The sequence below is a fragment of the Pteropus vampyrus genome, unplaced genomic scaffold, assembly GCF_000151845.1.
Source record: "Pteropus vampyrus isolate Shadow unplaced genomic scaffold, Pvam_2.0 Scaffold58, whole genome shotgun sequence".
Lineage (NCBI taxonomy): Eukaryota > Metazoa > Chordata > Mammalia > Chiroptera > Pteropodidae > Pteropus > Pteropus vampyrus.
This window is the reverse complement of record NW_011888839.1, coordinates 8,776,969-8,798,121: the sequence shown is the minus strand read 5'-3', so window position 1 is coordinate 8,798,121 and position 21,153 is coordinate 8,776,969. Positions and strand designations below refer to the sequence as shown.

Genomic DNA, 21,153 nt, shown 5'->3' with positions numbered 1-21,153 from the left:
TAATCTATTTTTAAAAATTTGGATTGTTTTAAATAAATTCAGAGACCTGGAATTACTTGATCAAGAAGAAGAATGTATTTTTTGTGAATTGCCTTCTGAAAGAGTTTTACAGTAGTTGCTGTTGGACAGTACATTTTTTAAACTTCTTTCCTTAAAATAGAATTCTTGAGCCCTCTGCTGGAAGCATTTAATATTTGTATGAAGTGCTAGCATATGGGAGTTTTACAATTCTAAATACAAGATTTTTTTCACAGAAACCTAATTGATAGCAAAAACATATGGTCTTTGTGGTTAATTTCAAGATAAAAAACATAACTGGCCAAATAGAACTTTTGAGAAGATTTACACTGCAAGTAGGTTCTGTTTGAGCAGAATAATGATGTAAACATTCAAATGAAGGACTAATTCAAATGCATTGGATGTCCTAAGTTAATTTGTGAACATAATATTTCCTTTATATATGTCATAAAAATCATCCATTAATAGTTTATTCTCAAGTTGAGACTCATTAATTCATCAAATACTTAATGAGCACCTACTATGCGTTAAGGACTTACTAGAAGTTAGGGATGCATTTGATGAAAAAATGTGCAGTGAATGCTTTCTCAGAGTGAGTCAAACAGTGATTAGAAATGCCAGACCAACACACCATTGCGTTTCTTGGAAATGGATTGCCAAAGGCCCAAATTATTTGTGTATGGAGCACAGTGAAGTACCTGAGGATGTTTGATGCTCTAAAAGTTACGCTAGTCCAGATAAGAGAATTAATAATTGTACCTTAGTAATTTATAGAGTACTACCCGAAAAATAACGGGTTAATTTGCATTTTACTTTGGAAGGAGAAAAAAATAGCCATTTAATATGTGGTAATTGAATGAATATAGCTCTTAAAAAACGGATCATAGCTATGTAAATGTCAGGGTAGAAACAGTCTAGCACAGCCCAAAGAATGTAGCCAATGACCTTTGGCGGCACCAAACTTGATTCTAGCCTGTGGCAACTTTGGGAAATATGAGTTGAATCTCACTGTAAGTATCAACTCCACTGATTGTTGCTGGAAAGATTACTGCTTCACTTCAAATCTATGATCCCAAATCTCAGTTGGATACTCATTCTTGCCAGGCAATGCTAATTTGTTTCTGTAGTAAATTGTCTTTCCTCCCCTCATTTCTCTTCTCAAACCCGACCTCCCTTCTGTTACCCTACCTCCAGCAAACATGCCACGAGGGAAACTCACCTGCCCTGAGAAAATAGATGCAGACAGGAAGGTTATCTTTTCACTATCAAACCCAAACCTCACTGTTTCTGTGAACTTATTTTGTGTATTCCCATCCTTTATGGCGGAGGAGATTGAGCTCTGGCTTCTACTCCCTCTTACCCTGTCAGACATCATCCCCATAATCCTTGCTTTTGTCTTTCTTGTCATCAGTTTCTCCTTCTCTACTAGAACATTCCCACCAGCATGTAAACATGCTCTATTGCTTATCCTTCAAAATCCTGTTCTTGTTCTTAAATTCTCCTTCAGCTATCATTTATTTCTCTGCTTCTGTTCACAGCGGAACTCATAAAAAGAGTTGCATAAACATACTTGCTTCTATTCATTTTTCTATACACTTTTCCACTCATCAAGTCTGGAGACTTCCGTCTTTAGCATTTCACAGAAATGTGTTCTTGACAGTCACAGATATTACTAAACCAATTAAACAATGTCATCATGACCTCTCAGCTTCATTTAGCACAGCCAGTCTGCCTCTCCATGGGAAGACTTTTCTCTCTTGGCTTTTGGGACACCACATTCTATGGGCATTTATTCGGTGCCCTTGCTCCTTTCCCCGTCATTCCTTTCCAGGTGTCTTTGCTTTCTCCTTCTCCCTCTATGGGCTCTGAATTCCTCTTGTGTTATGATTCTTCTATTTAGTCTAACTAGCTTCCTTGGGAGTGTCATCTAGACACACGCTATTTGATATAGTCTTATGCTGTTGATTTCCAGTCCCCACCTACACTCCAGGAAAGGGATCTGCAAACTTTTTCCATGAAGTGCCAGATAGTAGATAACTTAGGCTTTGCAGGCCATATAAAGCCCTGTCATAACTACTAAACTCTGCTGTTATAGCATGGAAGTAGCCAGAGACAAATATGTAAATGAATAAGCATGGCTGTATTCCAGTAAAACTTCATTTATGGATACTGAATTTCATTTTGTTCATATATCACAACATATTACTCATCTTTTGGATTTCTCTCAACTACTAAAATAGTTAAAACCACACTTTGACATTAGCACCTAAAAAAATGAAATACTTAGGAATAAATCTAACAATTTATGAACAAGATCTGTCTGACAAATTATAAAACTCTAATAGAAAAAATCAAGGAAGAACTAAATAAATGGAGAAATTTTCCACATTCTTGGATAGAAAGGTTCCATATTGTTAAGATGTCAGTTCTTCCCTGCTTGATCGCTGCAATCCTAATCATAATCCCAGTAAGTTATCTTGTGGATATCAGCAAACCGATTCTAAAGTTTATACGGAGAGGCAAGACCCAGAATAGCCAACACATTATTGAAGAAGAACAAAGTTAAAGGACTGACACTACCTGCCTTCAAGACTTATAAATTCACAGTAATCAAGACAGTGTGGTATTGTTGAAAAAGTACAATGGATCAATGGGACAGAATAGAGAGCCTAGAAATAGGCCCATATAAGTTTTGTCAGCTGATCTTTGACAAAGTAACAAAAGCAGTATAATGGAGTAAAGATAGTCTTTTCAACAAATGGAACATCTGTTGAGACATCTGTCTAAAATGGAACAGTTGTTCAACTGGAACATGCAAAAAAATTCGACAGAGACCTTATATCCTCTACAAACAATTAACTCAAAATGATCATAGACCTAAATGTAAAATGCAAAACTATAAAACTCCTAGAAGATAACAGAGGAGAAAACCTTGATGACCTTGGGTATGGTGATGACATTTTAGATACAACACCAGAGGCATGATGCATGAAAGAAATAATTGATAAGATGGACTTTATTAAAATTAAAAACCGCTCTGCAAAATTCAGTGTCAGGAGAATGAAAATACAAGCCACAGACTGGAGAAAATATTTGCAAAAGACATCTCACAAAAGTAAACATATTATTACCATACAATCCAATAGTCACACTATTTGGTGTTTACCAAAACGAGTTGAAAACTTAATGTCCACAGAAAAACCTGCACATGAATGTTTATAATAGCTTTATTCATAATTGCCATAACTTGGAAGTAACCAATATGTCCCTCAGATTTGAATGGATAGACTGTGGTTCATCTAGACAACGAAATATTATTCATCACTAAAAAGTAATGAGCTATCAAGCCATGAAAAGACATAGAGTAAACTTATATGCATATTACTAAATGAAGGAAGCCAATCTGAAAAGTCTACATTGGATTTCGACTATATGAAATTCTGGAAAAGGCAAAATTAATGGAGACAGTAAGAAGATCAGTGTTTGCCAGGGCTTAGGGAGAGGAGAGTTGAATAGGCAGAGTACAGGATTTTTAGGGCAGTGAAAATACTCTGTATGGTACTATAATGGTGGGTACATGACATTTTACATTTATCCATACCCAACATCAAGAGTGAATCCTCATGTAAACTATGAAATTTGAGTGAAAATAATGTGTTAATATAGGTTCCTTGATTATAGCAAATGTACCACTCTGGTGGGGGATATTGATAATAGGGAAGGTTTTGCATCTGTGGGAGCAGGAGGCATGTAAGACTCTGCACTTTCTGCCCAATTTGTTGTGAACCTAAAAGTGCTCTAATAATTTAGTTCTATTAATGAAAAACATAATTAAATTTTTAAAAATGCAAGTAAAGCAATGTTCTTAAACTATTCTTAGCTCACAGGCCATACAAAAATATGAGATAGGAAAATTTGTTCTCGGGTTTATAGTTTGCCAACTGGACTCATACTTTTCTGTTTAGTTGATATCTCTAATGTGGATAACTAATAGGCATCACAGCATATCCCCAAATGGAACTCTTGATCTCTCCTGCAAACCTCTTTCTTCCTTTGTTTTACTCTTGTCAGTTGATGACACTACAGGCTAGCTGCTTGGCCCAAACCTGGACTCTAAGTACCATGAAATGGGGAAACTTGTGGTCATATCCATGGTGCCTAGAAAGGTGCCTGGAACACTGTGGGCACTCAAAAAAAGATGTGCGAATTGAATGGGTGAATTTCTCTGCCTTGCAGGAGTGAGGAGTGGGGAAAGGTGTAAGAAGGAGAGATAATATATGAAATTACCTCATATGTACCTGATATGTGGTAGGCAGTGTGTAAACACTAAAATTAGCAGTCTTATTTGTGAAGTAGATTTATTTGTTCATGGAATTAACAACAATAACAGTAACAGCTACATTCTTTTTTACCCTATAAAATATGCCAGGCATTATTCTAAGAATTTTACCTGGGTTATCTCATTTTATCGTTATCTCATTTTACCCTGTAAAAGTAGGTAGTAGTCATCCATTTTACACAATGATGCTAAAAACAAACATGTCAGTGACTTGGCCACGTTCCTACAGTGGACCCTAGAGCCGTATTTTTACCTCCATTCCTTATAAAGCAAATGCAAGGAATTCCCCAAATAAACATGGAATTGGATATTTTTTTCATATGAAGAATTATTTCACGGCTTCCCTGCATGAAATGAGGCATCCCCAGCCAAGTGCTCCTGCAGTGTACTGGGCCTGCTGCTATCTTAGCATGAATGGCACCACAGTGTAATCATTCCATTTGGCTCTGCTTCTGTCTTTGCTCGAGCACCCAGCAGTAACACAATATTAGCCAGCTATAAATGAACATTGGCATCGACCCTATTCATTCTCCCAGAGAACTTCCATCTTTGGACGTCAGTATTTTAAAGTAATATTTCTTTCTTCTTTAGTTATGCTAGCATTGTAAGAAACTAGCTCTGTGTGGAGAAGCCCAGCTTCATTAATAAAGCTCTGTGGGATGAAACCTCCCATGTTCATCACACTTGAAAGAGCACTGGTTATAAAAGTAAGTCTTAATAATTAATTTGGCTTTTCTTATAACCTGTAATAACATTCATGTTTCATTATATTTAATTGCTGGGACTGCTTCTTTCTCTTAGAGTTAGAAACTATCGGAATTCGTTCTGCTTTCTCAAATAATTACGCCACTTTTTTGGTAATGTAAGTATATATAATTTATCTTTACATTTTGTTACATAATATATTTTGTTAATTTAAACATAATGAAGAAAACTATGTTGGAAATTACTAGCTGACAGAACTATTAATCTCAGAGCTTTGAAATGCCAAAATCATGTTAATGGAGCAAGAGCCCCCCAAAAGAGGTTTGTTCATATAATATGAATGAACCAAGTTTTTCATATGAAGAATTATTGCAACTTCAATGAAATGAGCCATCCTCAGCCACATGCCCCTGTAGCACCCTATGTTGATTAATATCTTTGCATTAATTATACTACAGCTTAATAATTCCATTTGACTTCTTCTATCTTTACTCAAGCATCTAGCTAGAGTATTTAATACATCATCCTTCCACGTGTCCTAAAATAGAAAAGGAAGAACCAGTATCAGTGGCAGCATCTATAGCCTGTAAAATTCTCTAAATTGCATTAATGGTAATAAACAAAATTTTTGCAGGACAGCATGTAGTTCCCTGGTAGTGTCCTTATCTCTTCCAAGGGTTTTTGTTTGTTTGTTTGTTTGTTTGTTTGTCATCTTAGAGAAGGCTATGCTTCTGCCTGTAACCATAGAAATTCAAATGAACCAAATGAGGATAAACATGTGAAGGAAAGTAATAGCATCTCAAAGTGATTTCTACACCTTTCTTTTTTTACTAGGATATTTTTATTATTTTACCTTTATGGTTTTTAACTTTCTTTTAAAATATTCTAATAGATGGAAAAATTGATTGCTTTTTTATAAATTGAAAATAAATTAGTGCTTTTAAATGTTTGACGTTGGAATCTTTTAGAAATTTGTACAAGTGTACTTATTATGTTTGGAAGAAAGCCACCTGACAAAATTTGTAACTTAAGGAATCAATAATCAAATCACAAATTCATTATATACAACACCTAACCCAAAGGTTACCTTTATTTGGACATATTATTACAACGGTTAGCTGAAATGTCTATTGTGTCTTTTTAACTCCTTCAATTAGATAATCCTTGCTGAGAATTAACATGGAGGCTTTTTGATATCTTCTAACATTTCCCCCAGGAACTGTATTTTTCAAACCTGTGAATTTTAATAAATCTAAAGGGCCTTTCTAGGATGTTCTATAGCAATGAACATAAAATAGGGTGGACCCTGCCATCAAGGTTTCATAAGTACAACAAGAAATAAGATACATGCATAATTCATTCAGGACTAAAACAGTTGCATGAAAAAAAAAAATGTAATAGTTAACGTTTAGTGCAGATTTACCATCTACAGATACTGTGTTAAGAGCCATGGCCTACTCTCTGATTGCCTACACAATATTCATTTCCTCTTTTTTCTTTATACAGAATCCAATTTTATTTCGGGCAATAGTGCATCTGGCCATAAAAACTCAATTTCCTTAGTTCTTTTACAGCTATAGGTAGCCACATGACCTAGACCTGGCTGTGGAAGGTAAATGCAAGTCTGTGTGGCAGTGTTTGTAGAAAATCTATTGTTTTCTGATAAATAATGACAGACTTAGCTGGCAGATGGTTTTTGTTTTATTGTCCTTTCTTTTCTTTCTGCCTTAGATACAGATACAATGTCTGGATGTATGGCAACTGTTTTATTTCCATGAAACCACAGGCTAAGGTTAGCTAAGTAGGAAAATAAAAGTTTTCTTGTATGGTTTGTTGGTACTCCAAGCTGCCTAATCCAAGTTTTGTGAGAAAATTAATTCTCAAACTTATTTAAACCATTTTGTTGTCACATGGCCATATTCAATTGTAATACGTATGTATTTTCTCAGTCCTTAAAACAATCTTTTGAGATAGGTATTATTTTCATTGTACAAATGATGACATTGAGGCACATAGAATTTAGTAATTTTCTCAGTCTCATTCTGCCAGCAAGTATAGGAGCCAGGATTTGAAGTCAGGCAGTGTGAGCTAGAGCCTATCTAGGTCATCTAGACATCTGTGGTAGTTTAGAGTCCCAGGAGATTAATTCTAGCTGGAGGTTGGTATGAAGGAAAATCTCACAAACCTTTGTATAGGAAGTGGACTTAGAGTTGAATCTTGAAGAATGGGTAGGATTTTGACATATGGAAATTGAAAAAGTTAGGAGTAGGGCATTCAAGGTGGAGAAAAAAGTGTTACCTGAGTATGGAGAAGTGGGGTACTGGCTTTAGCAAAGGGATCATAATGTTGCAGAATTGGAAATAAGTTTTAGAAAGTAGGTTGGGGCCACATCGTGAGAGTTTTTAAATACGAGAATGAAAAGTGTGAACAACATTCAAAAATTGGGAACTGATTTGTGGACAGCTACTGAATTCTAATCAATATTGCTCAAATCAGGCACTTCAACAGAAATATTTATGAACATTCCTCAAATGATAGAGACATTTAGAAAGTAGAATTCATACATTTTATTATCCTTACTTGATTTATTTTTTTCTTCCCTAAAAATAAACATAAGGTGTCAGTTATAGAGGTGCAGTATAGAAGTAATACAGAAAATCTTTTCGCTTTAAAACGTAGGCGCCACCTTGTGGATAAAATCCTTAGTGAATTGGCTTTGACACCAAAACTAAATTGATGACCATTTCTCATAGCTAGATCTTAGGGTTCATATTCTGTCTGTAAGAAGTATCCTGAAGAACTTTATGTAAAATTTTTTATGTGTCTTGAATATCTGATCATTTAAAAGTTGCTTACACTGTTGTATTCAATTTATTTGATGGTTTATAAGTTCAAAATTGTGATAACTTTCCATTTTGCTATACTATACTAAAAAAACAAATACACATATATATGTATGTGCGCGCGCGTGTGTGTGTGTGTGTGTGTGTGTGTGTGTGTGTGTGTGTATCACAAAGAAACAGCGTATAAAGAAGAGGGAAAATGTGCTCATTTGTTCTTATAAATAGTGCTGGGTGCCTCGATTTTGCAGCTGCAAGGGTGCTTGTGTCACTGTGTGCAGAGTTCTATGTTTAGTAAAGGCCTTAGTCGCTGGGCTTCAATATGTTCAGCTACTTCAGGCTACTCTATCCACAAACCCAGGAGTAAGTAATTTAAAGTTTCCTAAAGCAAGAAAAGAGTAAGATAGCTTTGAAGATACAAAATTTTCTAAAGATGCCAACTTACCTGTTCATAAGACAGAAAAAAAAAAAGGTCACACTGAGACTTTTCCATGACTGTTAAAGACAATCTCTACTAGCAGCTAATCCAAAAGAGAAGAAAAAGAATGACACAGAATTGAGAGGGCGGATGCTTGGTGAAATGGGAGGAGGAGCTGAAGAAGGAAAGGCAAGGATGCCATGTGGTCTGTGTGCCACATCAGTCCTAGCCCTGCCCTCCCAGACCCCAGCCAGGTGAGGTCTGGGCAGTGATAGAGATGGTCTCCCTCATCATGCTCTGTGCAGAAAGTCACCCAAGACCCCACACTCCTCTGCCATTTGTTTCTGGCCCCATGTCCTGCCTGAGGATATTGCTGGGACCAGGAGCCCCAGTCTCATTCCATTTGGAGGACCTTCATTAGGATCGCACAGTTTTAACTCTTCACTACCAACCCTGCTCGTATTGGTGGCCAGGGGACACATTTGGACTGAGTATTCAAGAGTGCTGTTTTTCAGCAGGGCAATTGGACCACTTTATGACTGAATTCTTAAGCAATAACTCTCTCTGGTATCTTTGGGGACTTCCACCTTCTACTGCAGTTGTGGCTTTTACCTCTTACTTTTCACACCACCCAGTGTCACCCTGACCACAACCTTTGGCCACTTCTTATCCCCAGTTGATCAAAATGAGTTCAGAGTCTCAATATTTGGGGTAGGGTCAGCTGTGGACCTTTCCTCAGTTTACCTGACCTAGCTTGCCATTAGCTACAGGAGAAGTTCCATGGTAAGATTATCACCTCCCCAACTGGCACTCTCCATCTACCTCCTTTTTTTTTTTTTTTTTTTTTAAGGCGAGGCAACCCTTGGTTGACCTCACAGATTGCAAGAACCTTGTCAGTTTACAATCCCTTATTTTTTTATTATTTTTTTTATTTTTTATGCCTATAGCACCTGGTCTTCCTAGATGTTCTCCCATCCAAGTACTAACCAGGCCCAACCCTGCTTAGCTTCCGAGATCAGAGGGGATTGGGCTTGTTCAGGGTAGCATTGCCGTAGACTCCATCCGCCTCTTTCAAGTTCAGCCTCTGTATTCTGCTGTCTGGGGGTCAAGTGTGAGTAGGTGGTAGAGAGAGAATATTCCATACAGATGGCTCTGTGAACAAGAGGCATTCATGCCCCACCTAAGATCGCATCAAAACCTCTTTATCTAATCTGAAGAAGCCCTGTTTTGTCTCTACCCAAGCAGGTGAGCATCATTGAGGAAAGAGGCAATGCCCAGCCCAGTTAGGTAGCCTTAATGGTTTTCACCTTCCCCCGTGCATTCAGGACCACTTGGCTTTTTGTATCCTGTACTTCTTGATTTCTGTCATTATTCAGACATTTGTCTTGTCCGCTGTTAATGCCTCCATCTGAGCTAAGTTCCTCTAGTTTGATGAGTGATGGGATATGGCAAGCACTAACATTGTCTCTCACTTTACCACTCTCTCCTCTGAACTCTCAGGGAACATCGTCCCTTCCTATAAGTGGTCCTCAAGTAGACTCTCCTTCCCTCTGTCTGTCCTGCTTTGAGCACCAGCCTAAACATTGGTGGGTATATGTCTTTGAAAGTCCCAAATGTAATGAACATATATTTTGCAGCACTTAAGCAAAGCTGGCTTAGTTGTCCTCCATAAATGGGTGTGTTTGAGATCCCTTCCTTCTACAGAAAGCTTTTCTTCGGCTAGTTCTTCTAAGCAGATGATAGACAAATCCACCGTACTGTAAAACGATGGATTTGTCTATCATTGAACCTTTGTATTCCTGCTCAAACACAAATTCTCTGGAAAAATATATTAGGACAGCCAGTCACTAGAGATCAACAAAGCCGAATTGAAAAAACTCCAGTGCAAATGGGGCTTGCAAATGCTAGTTTGGTTTCCATAAATGAGACCCAGCTTTCCTGGTTTTTTTCTTTCTCTCAAACTGTGCCCTTTAAAAGCATTCAGGTATTTTCTGTGCTAAAATATCTTTTAGAGAAACCTATGTTATAAGATGGGGGGGCACAGGGGGCGGGGCGGGGATTGCAAAACAATAAAACAAGAAACAAAGGCAAAAATAATCCTGGCGTGGGTTTTTGTGTGAAGGTTTCTCGAAGTGAACCTGCTGTACATGTTACACACGCCGTGGAATTTTCATCTTGTCTCTGTGATCTCTGTCTTTGTGTTTGGCATTACTGAGCGTCGGAGGTTATCATGAATGCCAGTTGTGTGAAATAAGCGCAACTGACAGGATTTAAAGGCTAAGACTAACCTTTATAATCCATCTATTCCCCATTCTGTGCTTTAGGCCGTGCCTCTTATGCCGGAATGTACTACATTCTTGCTCCTGTAAAGGGAGTTGTGGTAATTTTCTGAATGTCAGTCAGAGCCTCCCTGCTTGAGGAGTTAGAGGGCTTCAGAGTTCTCCTTCTGACTAGAAGGGAAAGAAGCTGTAAAGAATTTTCAGAATATGATGGGTGTTGATATTTTTGCCACATGTACTTAACCTTTTCACTCCTTTAAGTAGTTCAGAAATATAATTTATAGTTATTTTTCATCATTCCTCTTATGTTAGATTAATAAAGTTCTGAATTTAAAAATATGTCTAGAGCTGTTATTTATCAATAATTTATTATAAACTCATTAATAAGTGAAATTCATCATTAAGCAAAAGCTATGTGTTGGGCACGGTTCTAAGTACTGGGATTACAAAATAGATGAAGTCCTTGCTCTCCTGGATCTTATATCCTGTGAGTGGAGAAACAGAAAGTAATCAAATGGACAAAATATGTACTATATTGAGAGGTGGTAAGTGCTATGAAGAAGAATAAGCAAAGTAAGGCGATAGGGAATGAGGGGTGACGGCCAGTGAGGTACTGTTTACACAGGACCGTCAGAGAAGGCCCCTCAGGTGAGAGGTATCTGAGCAGAAGTCTGAAGGATGTGAAAGGAATGAGCCATGCTGATATTTTGAGGAAGAGTAATTCAGGCAGAGAAAACAGTTGTAAACACTAGAGTGCTCAGGGTATTCAAATAACCTTTTATGTTACAGTGAAGACTTTGGATTTGTATTTTTTCAATAGCTAAAAAGTCATTGGAGAGTTTTGAATAAAGGAGTGACATAATTTCATTTATTTCTTTAAGGGACCAGTTTGACTGATATTAAAAAGTGTGAGGGGGCAAAGAAGAAAGCAATTTAATCATTCGGAGGCTACTATAGTAACTCTAGGAAGAGAGTGGATTGGACTGGAGTGGTAATGATAGAAATAGTACCAGGTGATGATTGACTCTGGAACTATTTTGAAAATAGAATCAGTAGGAGTGGCTGATGGATCAGATGTGAGATACGAGGAACACGAGGAATAAAGAATGACTCTGGGGTTTTATCTTAAACAACTGAGAGTTGCTATTTGCTGGGATAGGAGCATGTTTGGTGGTTGATAGAGAGGATCAAGAGTTTAGTTTTGGGCACTTTCAGTTTGAGCTGCCCATTAGATGTCCAAGAGGTGATATTGCATAGGCAGTGGATATAGTTTTAAAGTCATGGGACTACATGAGATCATCCATAGAGTGAGCAGAGAGAGGAAAGACGCGATCTGAGAACTGAGCGAACTCTGAGCATCACCAAAGTTTACAGGTGGGGAACGAGATGGAGATGGAGATGGAGATGGAGATGGAGATGGAGATGGAGATGGAGATGGAGATGGAGATGGAGATGGAGATGGAGATGGAGATGGAGATGGAGATGGAGATGGAGATGAGATGGAGAGGTTAGTGAAGCAGAAGAAACCAAGAGAGGGAGCATTCCCTTGCTTCTGTCCCAGAAGCGAGGGAAAAAATCATTCCGTAAGGAGAGCAATCAACTTTACTAACTGCTGCTGGCTTGAATGAGATTATTTATTGAGAAGTGGCCATTGGATTTGGCAATTGGATTTGGAAGTCACTGGTGACCCTAACCAAGAGCATTTTTAGAGTAACAATGTGAACAAAACTTGACAGGGGCGGGTTCAAGAGAAAACAATAGAGCAAATAGTGGCATTTTATATGAACCACTCTCCTGAGGAACGTTGCTACGAAGGAGAGCGTGGAGGGGGCTGCGGAGTTGAGGGAGGGGATTATTATTTCCTCAGATAAAATCTATAGTGGCATATTTGTATGCTGATGGGAAGTATCATCCAGTGGGAATAACGGATAACGATGCAGGAATGAGAGGGAACACTTGCAGGCAGAAGGGATCGTGATCTAGTGTGCAAGTGTTGAGATAAGCAAAACATGCCATCACAAATAAGGGTAGGTGGGTTGATAGATTTGGTAGTGAGAGCCTTTGGAAGATCATGAGGTTAGAGTAAAGAGAGAGAGAATGAGGAGAAAAGTGCGTGTGAGAAGCAGAATGGAAACGTGAATTGACCACATCAGCGTTTCTCATGCTTCCCTGTGGGTCAGAACCACCAGGGGGCCTTGTTAAAACACCAGTCGCTGGAACTCACCCTGAAAGTTCCCGATTCAATCAGGTGTGGAGAGGCATCCAAGAATTTGCAATTTTTACAAGTTACCAGGTGATGCTGATGCCACCGGTCTAGAGACTCAACTGTGGGAACCACCAGGTTTAAGTGGGAAATGGGTTAAGGTGTCAAAAGCAGCTCTAAAAGCCTCCCTGTGCCTGGCAGTCAGGCATGTGAACTTAGTCAATGTGGTTGCATATTTTTCTTCAGCCCTGTTCAGCAGCTCAAGAACTAGCAACAATAGGTACAAAGTTAGACTTAACCAGAATTTTAAAAACATGAAGAATTGATATCAGTATATTTAGGAAGTTTTACTTCTCTGTGATGTCTTTGTATTCTGAAGATGCTATTTCTACATCTTTCATTTGAAACAGAAAGGATTAAAGAACCTGAGATTGAGAAAGAGAAAAATGAAAGTGTGGTTGATGTTTACTATTGTTGGACTTAGAAATACAAGGGAGTAATATCCACCTCTGGTCTCATATTGCAAGGAGAAACATAAGCCCAGTGCTTTTCCTAAAATACTTGTTATCCATACTGTTACAAAATGCTGAAATACACTGTGAAAAACTAAAATTTGGGTTTTAAAATTTTTATGAGACTACATTCATCACAAAGTGAATTCTAAGACTATTGTTCTTTGCAAATGTTCATATCATCCTACAAAAATAAGTTAAGTGCAGAGTCTTACACATAGGAAATGAGAAAGTTGTTAGAGTGAGGGGCACAGCTCATTAATCAGAATAGAAAAAAAGAACTGACTTCCATGATAAATAATAGTATTAATCCAGATATAGTATGTTAAGCAGTAGTTTAAATATAGCAGTGTATTTGGCTGTTAAGCAAGTGTTAATTTTTAAGTAACTGATAGTTTTCTTTTTATTAAAAAACAAAACAGATTTTGTTGGAGCCAGGCGTGATCCAGGATGTGTTAGCAGCTGGCAGTCACCTACAGCTGTTGGAGCTTCTCAATTTGTGTTCCCACTATCTCATCCAGGTATGTGAGCTTGCATCCTGCTAATATGCCCTTCACATTCCTTCCCCTCCAGTCGTAAGATGTACCCCTCCAGCTAGAGCTCAGTGACAGGTAAAATAGAAGCGGGAGAATTGTGGCCTTTGCTGGTAGAATTTCTCCAGGATACAAGCCAAGAGGCTCCTAGGAGTCAGCTGCAGCTCTCATGTCCTATCTCATGTCTCTCATCCTCCTTGCCCACCCCAGGTCCCCACTACCCTTGGGCAGCAGAGTAACTCAACCAAGCTCAAGGTTCACTGCTGGGTTTGGGAAGATGATGCTTGGTAGGGTCTTGATTTGACGCAGTGTTGTCTGGTGTCCTCGAGGAAATAACCACAAATGCATTAAAGGCTGGATGTCATTTTAAGATTTCAATAAGAGTAGCAAATATATATCACAAAATCATATATAGTTAATTACCACATGAGCTTCCTAGTCTATAAATGCAGAGAATGTGATGAATGATCTGTGCATTCTTCCTCTGATTTGCTGGGTGTTCAGGAAAGGCTCTGTGAGGCGAAAGGAGAGAAAATCTACTGTGTTCACCGATGTTTCACATTCAATCCTTATAACAAGTTGGCGCATTTTCATAGGCAAAAAAAACAAAACAAAATAAAACAAAACAAAACAAAACAAATTTGAAATATACCCAGATGACATAGCCAGTCAGTGGTAAGCCTTTTTGATTCCAAAGACCATTTTTTTTCTCTTGAATGAAAACCCTTTGGCTCAGTAGGAAGACATGGAGCATCAAAGGCAAACAGTATGGCCGTGAAGCTCTTTTATTTCACTGAGAGTTAAGTACTAATTCCCTGTATTGGAAATCTCCCATTTCCTCCATTTGTATGAATTTTACTTGCATTTATTACAGTGTCATAACAACAGTGCAAAATAGAGTTTGAAAATGATAAATCCACACAATTTAATTCTACCATCCTTGCACACATAAGTAGAAAACCCCTATTTATTTTCCTGCCCATTACTTTATTTCCTTCCTGATTATTTTCTCTAATTCTGAATATGACCTTTATTGTTGACTTCCATTATTCACTAGGTGGTTTCCAAAGCTCTTTCTCGTCTATATATCATCTTATTTCATCTTCCCAGCAACCTTGGGAAATAGGAACCAGTGCTTCCCAGGGAGATAGTGGGAGGAATGTCAGCCACGTTCATATAAGGAACAATTCAAATACAGTATATGAATGTTTTATCATTATCTCAGCATATTTAAACTAACAGCAAATGTTTAACTACTTTTATCTTATTTTACTTTCTTTTCCCCTCAATATTGTTGGGTGGTATGGGAGAGCTGTTTTTAATCCCTTTCTGCAAGTAGCAAATGGGAATAACATAGAAAGGTTACAAGACTTCAAAGGTGTGTGTTTGACTTGTGAAATTGAAATTACTTTTATTTGACATTTCTACATCAAATATTGCAGCTGAGCTTTCACTATCATCACCTGATTCACTTTTTCCATGGCAGGTAATAATCAATGCTATATGTTGACAAAAGTTATAGCACCACTTATTATGATACATGCTAAAATAGTGTGTGTATGTAGAGGTGTATGTGTGTATACTTATACCTATAATTTTCTATAAATGAGAGTTCCAGATGAACATGGGAAGTTCACGAATATTTTCCTCTACTCCTTCAGATGAATTTTTTGAGGTACCAAGTGACTTGTGCACTGTGGAATTTAATTTTCTTCATCATTTTGTTGAGAGAAAAGTATAGCTTGCATACAGATATATTTTGTAGACACTTCATTTATTATTAGCCTACTTGAATAGCGGTTGAAATTTGTGCTTTCTTTTCACCAATATGTTTTCATTTCAGTCTCTTGTGTAACTTTACCTTTTTATCTGTGATTGATGTAAGATGTCCAACATATGGAAGAAACTTTGACTATAAGAGAACCAAAGCCAGGTGTTTATCAAAACCTTCATTATGCCAGTCTTTTAAAAATACATATCCTGTCTCTCTTTTAGGATTATAAAATTCCATAGGACTCTGTTCTACGTAGCTGGTAATGTTAGTATATTATTAATAAGCATGCATGACCTGTCAGACTTTTGTCTGCTATCTGAGATCCAGTCCCAAATAAAATATAAGCAAATGGTTCTTTCCCTTTCTCTCCTCTGCTCTTCTTCCTTGTCCACTGTACTCCTTTTAAAAATTTCATCAGAAGGATGTACCAGTTCATTAAAGACCAATTATTGTCTTTAAAATGAGTCCAGTAAAATGCACGAACTACCTTGCTTTTCAGGGTACATGTTTCCATACATGCCATTCACTATTTTAAATCTTATAAAGGAATCTCTGCAGACCATCCTCAGGAGTGATGGGCTACGGATGTAGTGGTTCCAGTGTGTCCACTGGTGTACTTGGTCCCTCAGATAAACATTACGAACTTTTGAATCCAGTTCGTTTTCCCACGCAATGGTTTTTTGAGCCTTTTTAATTAGCTACTGAACCTCTCCACCTAAATATCACACATGCAATTCAAACTGAACGTGAGGAAACCTGCCCTTTTCTATATGTCGATAGCCCATCGATCCACTAGTTGTCTAGAAATTTGGACATAGCCTTAGACTCCTTCCTCACCGCCATGTCTAATCAGTTACCAAGCTAGGTTGATTCTACCTCCTAAATATCTCTCAGACCTGATCTTTTCTCCATCACTAATGTTATTCCCTTTCTGTAGATTCTTACCATTGTTGGCTGTAGGTTATAATGAGTTCATAATCTCCTCTGCAGGGGTTCACTGGTTTCTAGCCTATATCCATGACAAACCATAGTCCCCAGACCCACCATTATCTTTCCTAGAGAAGGGAACCAGCATTTATGGAGAACCTATTCATACTGAGTGTTTTGTACAAAGATCCCCATTTTCCCTCTGCTAAGTAACCCCTTAAGGCAGATTAAGTGTTGTTTTCTTTTTACAAATGGAAAAACTGGAATTCAGAATTAGGATGTTGATTTTGTTTGGAAATCTCTACTGGCTCCCCTGGTCACCATTTAGGGTCATCATTTTACGTGCAAAGATTCTTAGCCTCATCTTCAAGGCTAGGCCTGTTCTTCCCCAGGCCTAGCACCTTTCCAAGCCTGCTGTGTTCTGGACTCGAAGGCCTTCCTTTCATGTTGGGACTTGCCATCAAGGGAGAAGACTAGGTGGTGGAGATCCTTATTGTCAGTCAGAGCCTTCAGTCATATCCTTCAGATTGTAACAAGGGGCAGGAGTAGGGAGAACATCACACACACACACACATCCTCTCATTCTCTCCTCTGCTGACACAGAGTGTGGTAAGATCAGGGGTACTGACCACTGGATTTTGTGTTGTATCCCCTGAAAATGATCCGTTGGGAGAAGAAGGCTTTGCTGAAAATGTGTCTTCTTTTGTAGTTAGATTTTTAAAAAGTTTGTACATTTGTACCACCTCCCCCAAATTACAAATCGTACCTATATCCTTTTGTTTGATTATCAAGTGTCTTTGTTTGTTCACCAAGTATCAGCCTTTATTATAATATGCAATTTAAATATATTGATAAGAAAGAACTCGTTAAGTAGATTTTCCGAATAAGTCCACCAAAATGGTGAATAAACTCCTTTTGGTAAGAATATACTTTTAGTATCTATTCCTAGGCAGCAGGTGGCAGTGTGAATCCACCAGAATTCAATAGTTAATTTAAAGCAAAAATCAGAAAAAATGAAAAGAAAAATTATTTATTTTGCTACATATTAGTCTTCTGACCTAATCAGTAAAAAAGTCATTATTCACACCACACTGGGCAATATGCATTGTAATTTTTAACAAATAATAGGAAACTGTTAATGTGTTCACAGGAAATACAGTTTTGTCTAGGGCTGCTGTGGTCATTTATCACTGCACTTTGTGAAATCACTCATTTGTTCTAATTTGAATGTAAATGACTCTAAGGTTTTACAAATAAGGTGACAGATTCACATAAATGTAATTGCAGGGTTCATCTCCCTCTTTTTATATATCACTCATTAGGTTATGAATTAAATACATCGTATTAAACCAGGGGCATGTCCAATGATGATATTGTAATGGCAAATTACTCTATGCTATTAGAGGTGTATTTTTTATTCATGGACATTAATTTGTCATTAAGCGGCATTAGTTTAGCACTTTTATGGGAAAGACGTGACCTGAAAGAGGAGACGTGCTGCTGCGATGTGAGAGGACAGGGACACAAGTGCTCTAGGCAGAGCATTTTATCACTGTAAGGAAAAAAGAGAGGAGAGTTTGTTCCATTTTTTCCCATTTATTTTGTTTTCTGCTTTTACAAACATGAAAGATCATTTACTCAGATCGAAGGTGTTGTTCTGTTTATAGTCTGCATATTTTGATCACCAAGTAAAACGAAGCCAAAATTCTTACTATTAATCATTCAGAAGCCTAGAACATAAAGAGAGCAGGAAAGGAAGTGCTTCCTGCCCTAAATCTCCCTCCTCTGTGACTGATGCCTATTAGTCATCTCTTGTCTTCATTTAGTTTCACACTCAAGGGGCTATTGTGAGAGTCATTTTCTCTCTTTAGTAAAGGTACAAAGGTTTAAGAATATTATTCTCTCATGATGGTATTAGGGAGAATTCTGGGTATTCTTTTTTTGCATAAATGTTAATTTTACTTTTCTTTTACTAAGAAAATATTTTTCCCTCTTTGAACTTTGAGAAGCACTGGATCCTTGAAATAGCTTCACAGAAGCTGCAAGTATCTGAGGCTACTCTTGCATCACTTTCCTCATTGGTTAAGGGGGTTGGAAAATGTCTTACCAAACCCAGTTATATTGCTGGGTTCTTGAAGGCAATGATCATGCCTTATACCTCTGAATCTCTTACTCTCTCCCACGCTTTACATTGCATGAGCTCAGTGTATATATATTGGTCAGCTCATTCTGCCATAGCAAAGTACTACTGCAGACAGGGTGATTTAAACAAAAGACATTTATTTCTCACAGTTCTAGAGGCTAGAAGTCTAAGATTGGGGTGCCTACGTGGTCAGTGTCTGGTGGGAGCCCTCTTCCTGGCTTGCAGAAGGCCTCCTTCTTGCTGTGTCCTTACGAGGCAGAGAGCGAGCTCTCTGGTGTCTCTTCTTATAAGGACACGAATCCCATCCCGAGGGCCCCACCTTCATGACCTCACCTAAACTTAATTGTCTTCCATTGTGATCACATTGGGGGTTAGAGCTTCAGGATAGGAATTGGTGGGGGATACAGTACAGTCTAGAGCAGTATGTATTGAGAGAATGAATGGTGTGTCCGTTCGGTAATTTGTTCCTGTTTTTTAAATACTGAAATTTCATATTATGGGAGGATTAATTTTACCCATCGAATTTATTTTTTGTGTTCAATTTAACAAATACCTATTGACTGTTGTATATGTGACAGGGATTGCTATCTTCTTGGACTACAAAGATGAATAAGATATGTTTCGTGCCCTTGAGCATTTTAAATTTTAAGGCAGAGGGAGAAAAATATGTAGGCAGATAATTTTAGTAAAGCGTAATAATGATTATGATAAAGGGATATAATGTGATGTAGGAGAGCCCAACTCAGTCTGAGTGTGTGTACATTTGGGGAGGTCCAACTCAGGAAAGATTTCTTGAGATTTATACCTGAGCTGATCTTTGAACCTTCTATCAGTCACTGATTCAGAACATATACCATATCCTGAAGGCCATTACTACAGCCCTGCAAGGTGTTCTCACATACCTGGTGCCGTAACTGAGTAGTGAAAAGGCCATTCCTCCATTCTATTAGACCATGCTTCAGAGTAATGGAGAAGATGGTAAGACCAGTGAATTTCATGGACAGAAGCCAATTGCCACAAATTAGTTGTTGCAAGATTAGTTTCCTGGTCAGAAGCAATGTTATATGGCATATCTGTTGATGAAAAAGGTATTTTATAATTCCATGGATTGTGATTTTTGGCAAAATCATTGTGGGCAGGAAAAGCAAACCTCTATCCAGAATACCTGTCTATTCCAGAGAGAAGACAGTTCTACCTCTCCCATGATGGAAATGTGGTCAGCATGCCATCGCAAGACAGCTAGTCTCCCTGAGGTCTGGTACCACGTTGAGGACTCAGTGTTGATTTCTGCTGTTGGTATTTTGGGCACTCAGTGGGTGGCTGTAGCCACAACAGCCTTAGTGAATGGACGCCCATGTTGCTGAGCCTACATACAAACTCCATTTTTGTTGCCATAGCCACTCTGTTCAAGAGTCCATTTTGTAAGGCCATGGGTGCTGGGGAAAGAGGCTGTCAGACATTCATAAGGCTGATCATCTAGTTCTTCAGTAATCATTCCTATGTAATGCAAATGTGTTCAAATTCTGTCCATTGGAAAGGTCTATCCACATGTTTCCTTCAAGACTTTCTTGTTAGCAGTTTTCTAATTGTATTTCTTCCAAATGTTTGACCATCTAGCCAAACCGATAGTCATGATCATGATATCACTTCCTTCTGGGAAAAATGGACAACCAGATACTTTTCTTGAAGTTCTTCCTGCTGAGAGGATTCACCTTAATTATTACCCTTTAGAGCCATCCTGATGGAGCTGTAGTGCTCTAGCTGCCTATTTTGAGGTGGTACCAGCATACTGTGCACAACCATCTGTATAGGAGGCCATCTGTATAGGAGCTTTTCCATTTTTAAGTCAACTGGTCATAGGGGACTCTTCCTGAAGCCATAGGTGTAGGTTGAGAGAAGATGCAGTGTAGCAGAGTAGGAGGTATAGGAATCTAAGGCACTTGCTTGTGCAACTTACTTGTGTTTTCAGACCCTACTTGGGTCTGATTTAATACTTGTCACTTCAGCTTGATGGCGGAGAGCTGTTATGCAGGCCCAGTTTTATGACTGGGTCAGACAACATCCAATTCATGATGAAGAAGAAGAAAAGGAAAGAGGGAAAAATGAGGCAAAGGTAGAATTAAGAGGTCTGTAGTTATTTCTTTAATATGTTTTAATCAGATATTTGAATATTCTGTTGATAAATTAAAACCAACAGGTGCTCTGTAAAGTAGCAATAAACCGTGTTTCTTATCTTTGAAGCCTACATATTTAATCTCCAAAAACTTTAAACTTTATCTATTCCTTGCATTCCAATATTCTTTTTACCTTTATTAGGACAACTACAATACAAAAAAAAAAGATCCGTTTCTGTCCTTAAATCCTATCATGAAGTTCAGTTGGAGAATCTATTTAAAACGCAAATTTGGCTATAACACTTCCCCACATGAAAGACTTTAATGGCTTCGAATGTCTTCATTCAG

At 38.0% G+C, this 21,153-nt stretch overlaps 1 protein-coding gene and 1 pseudogene across 2 annotated transcripts in view; one reads left to right on the top strand and one right to left on the bottom strand.

Annotated features, from left to right (window-relative positions):
* The window catches only part of KLHL32 (kelch like family member 32), a 175,320-nt gene that overhangs the window by 73,914 nt on the left and 80,253 nt on the right, over positions 1–21,153 (top strand). For both annotated transcript variants that reach the window (XM_011360747.2, XM_023530954.1), the window contains one exon: positions 13,737–13,835. In XM_011360747.2, the coding sequence (XP_011359049.1) occupies positions 13,737–13,835 (99 nt within the window). The remainder of the gene's footprint in view (positions 1–13,736; positions 13,836–21,153) is intronic.
* Positions 9,259–9,377, bottom strand: LOC111740150 (annotated as a pseudogene).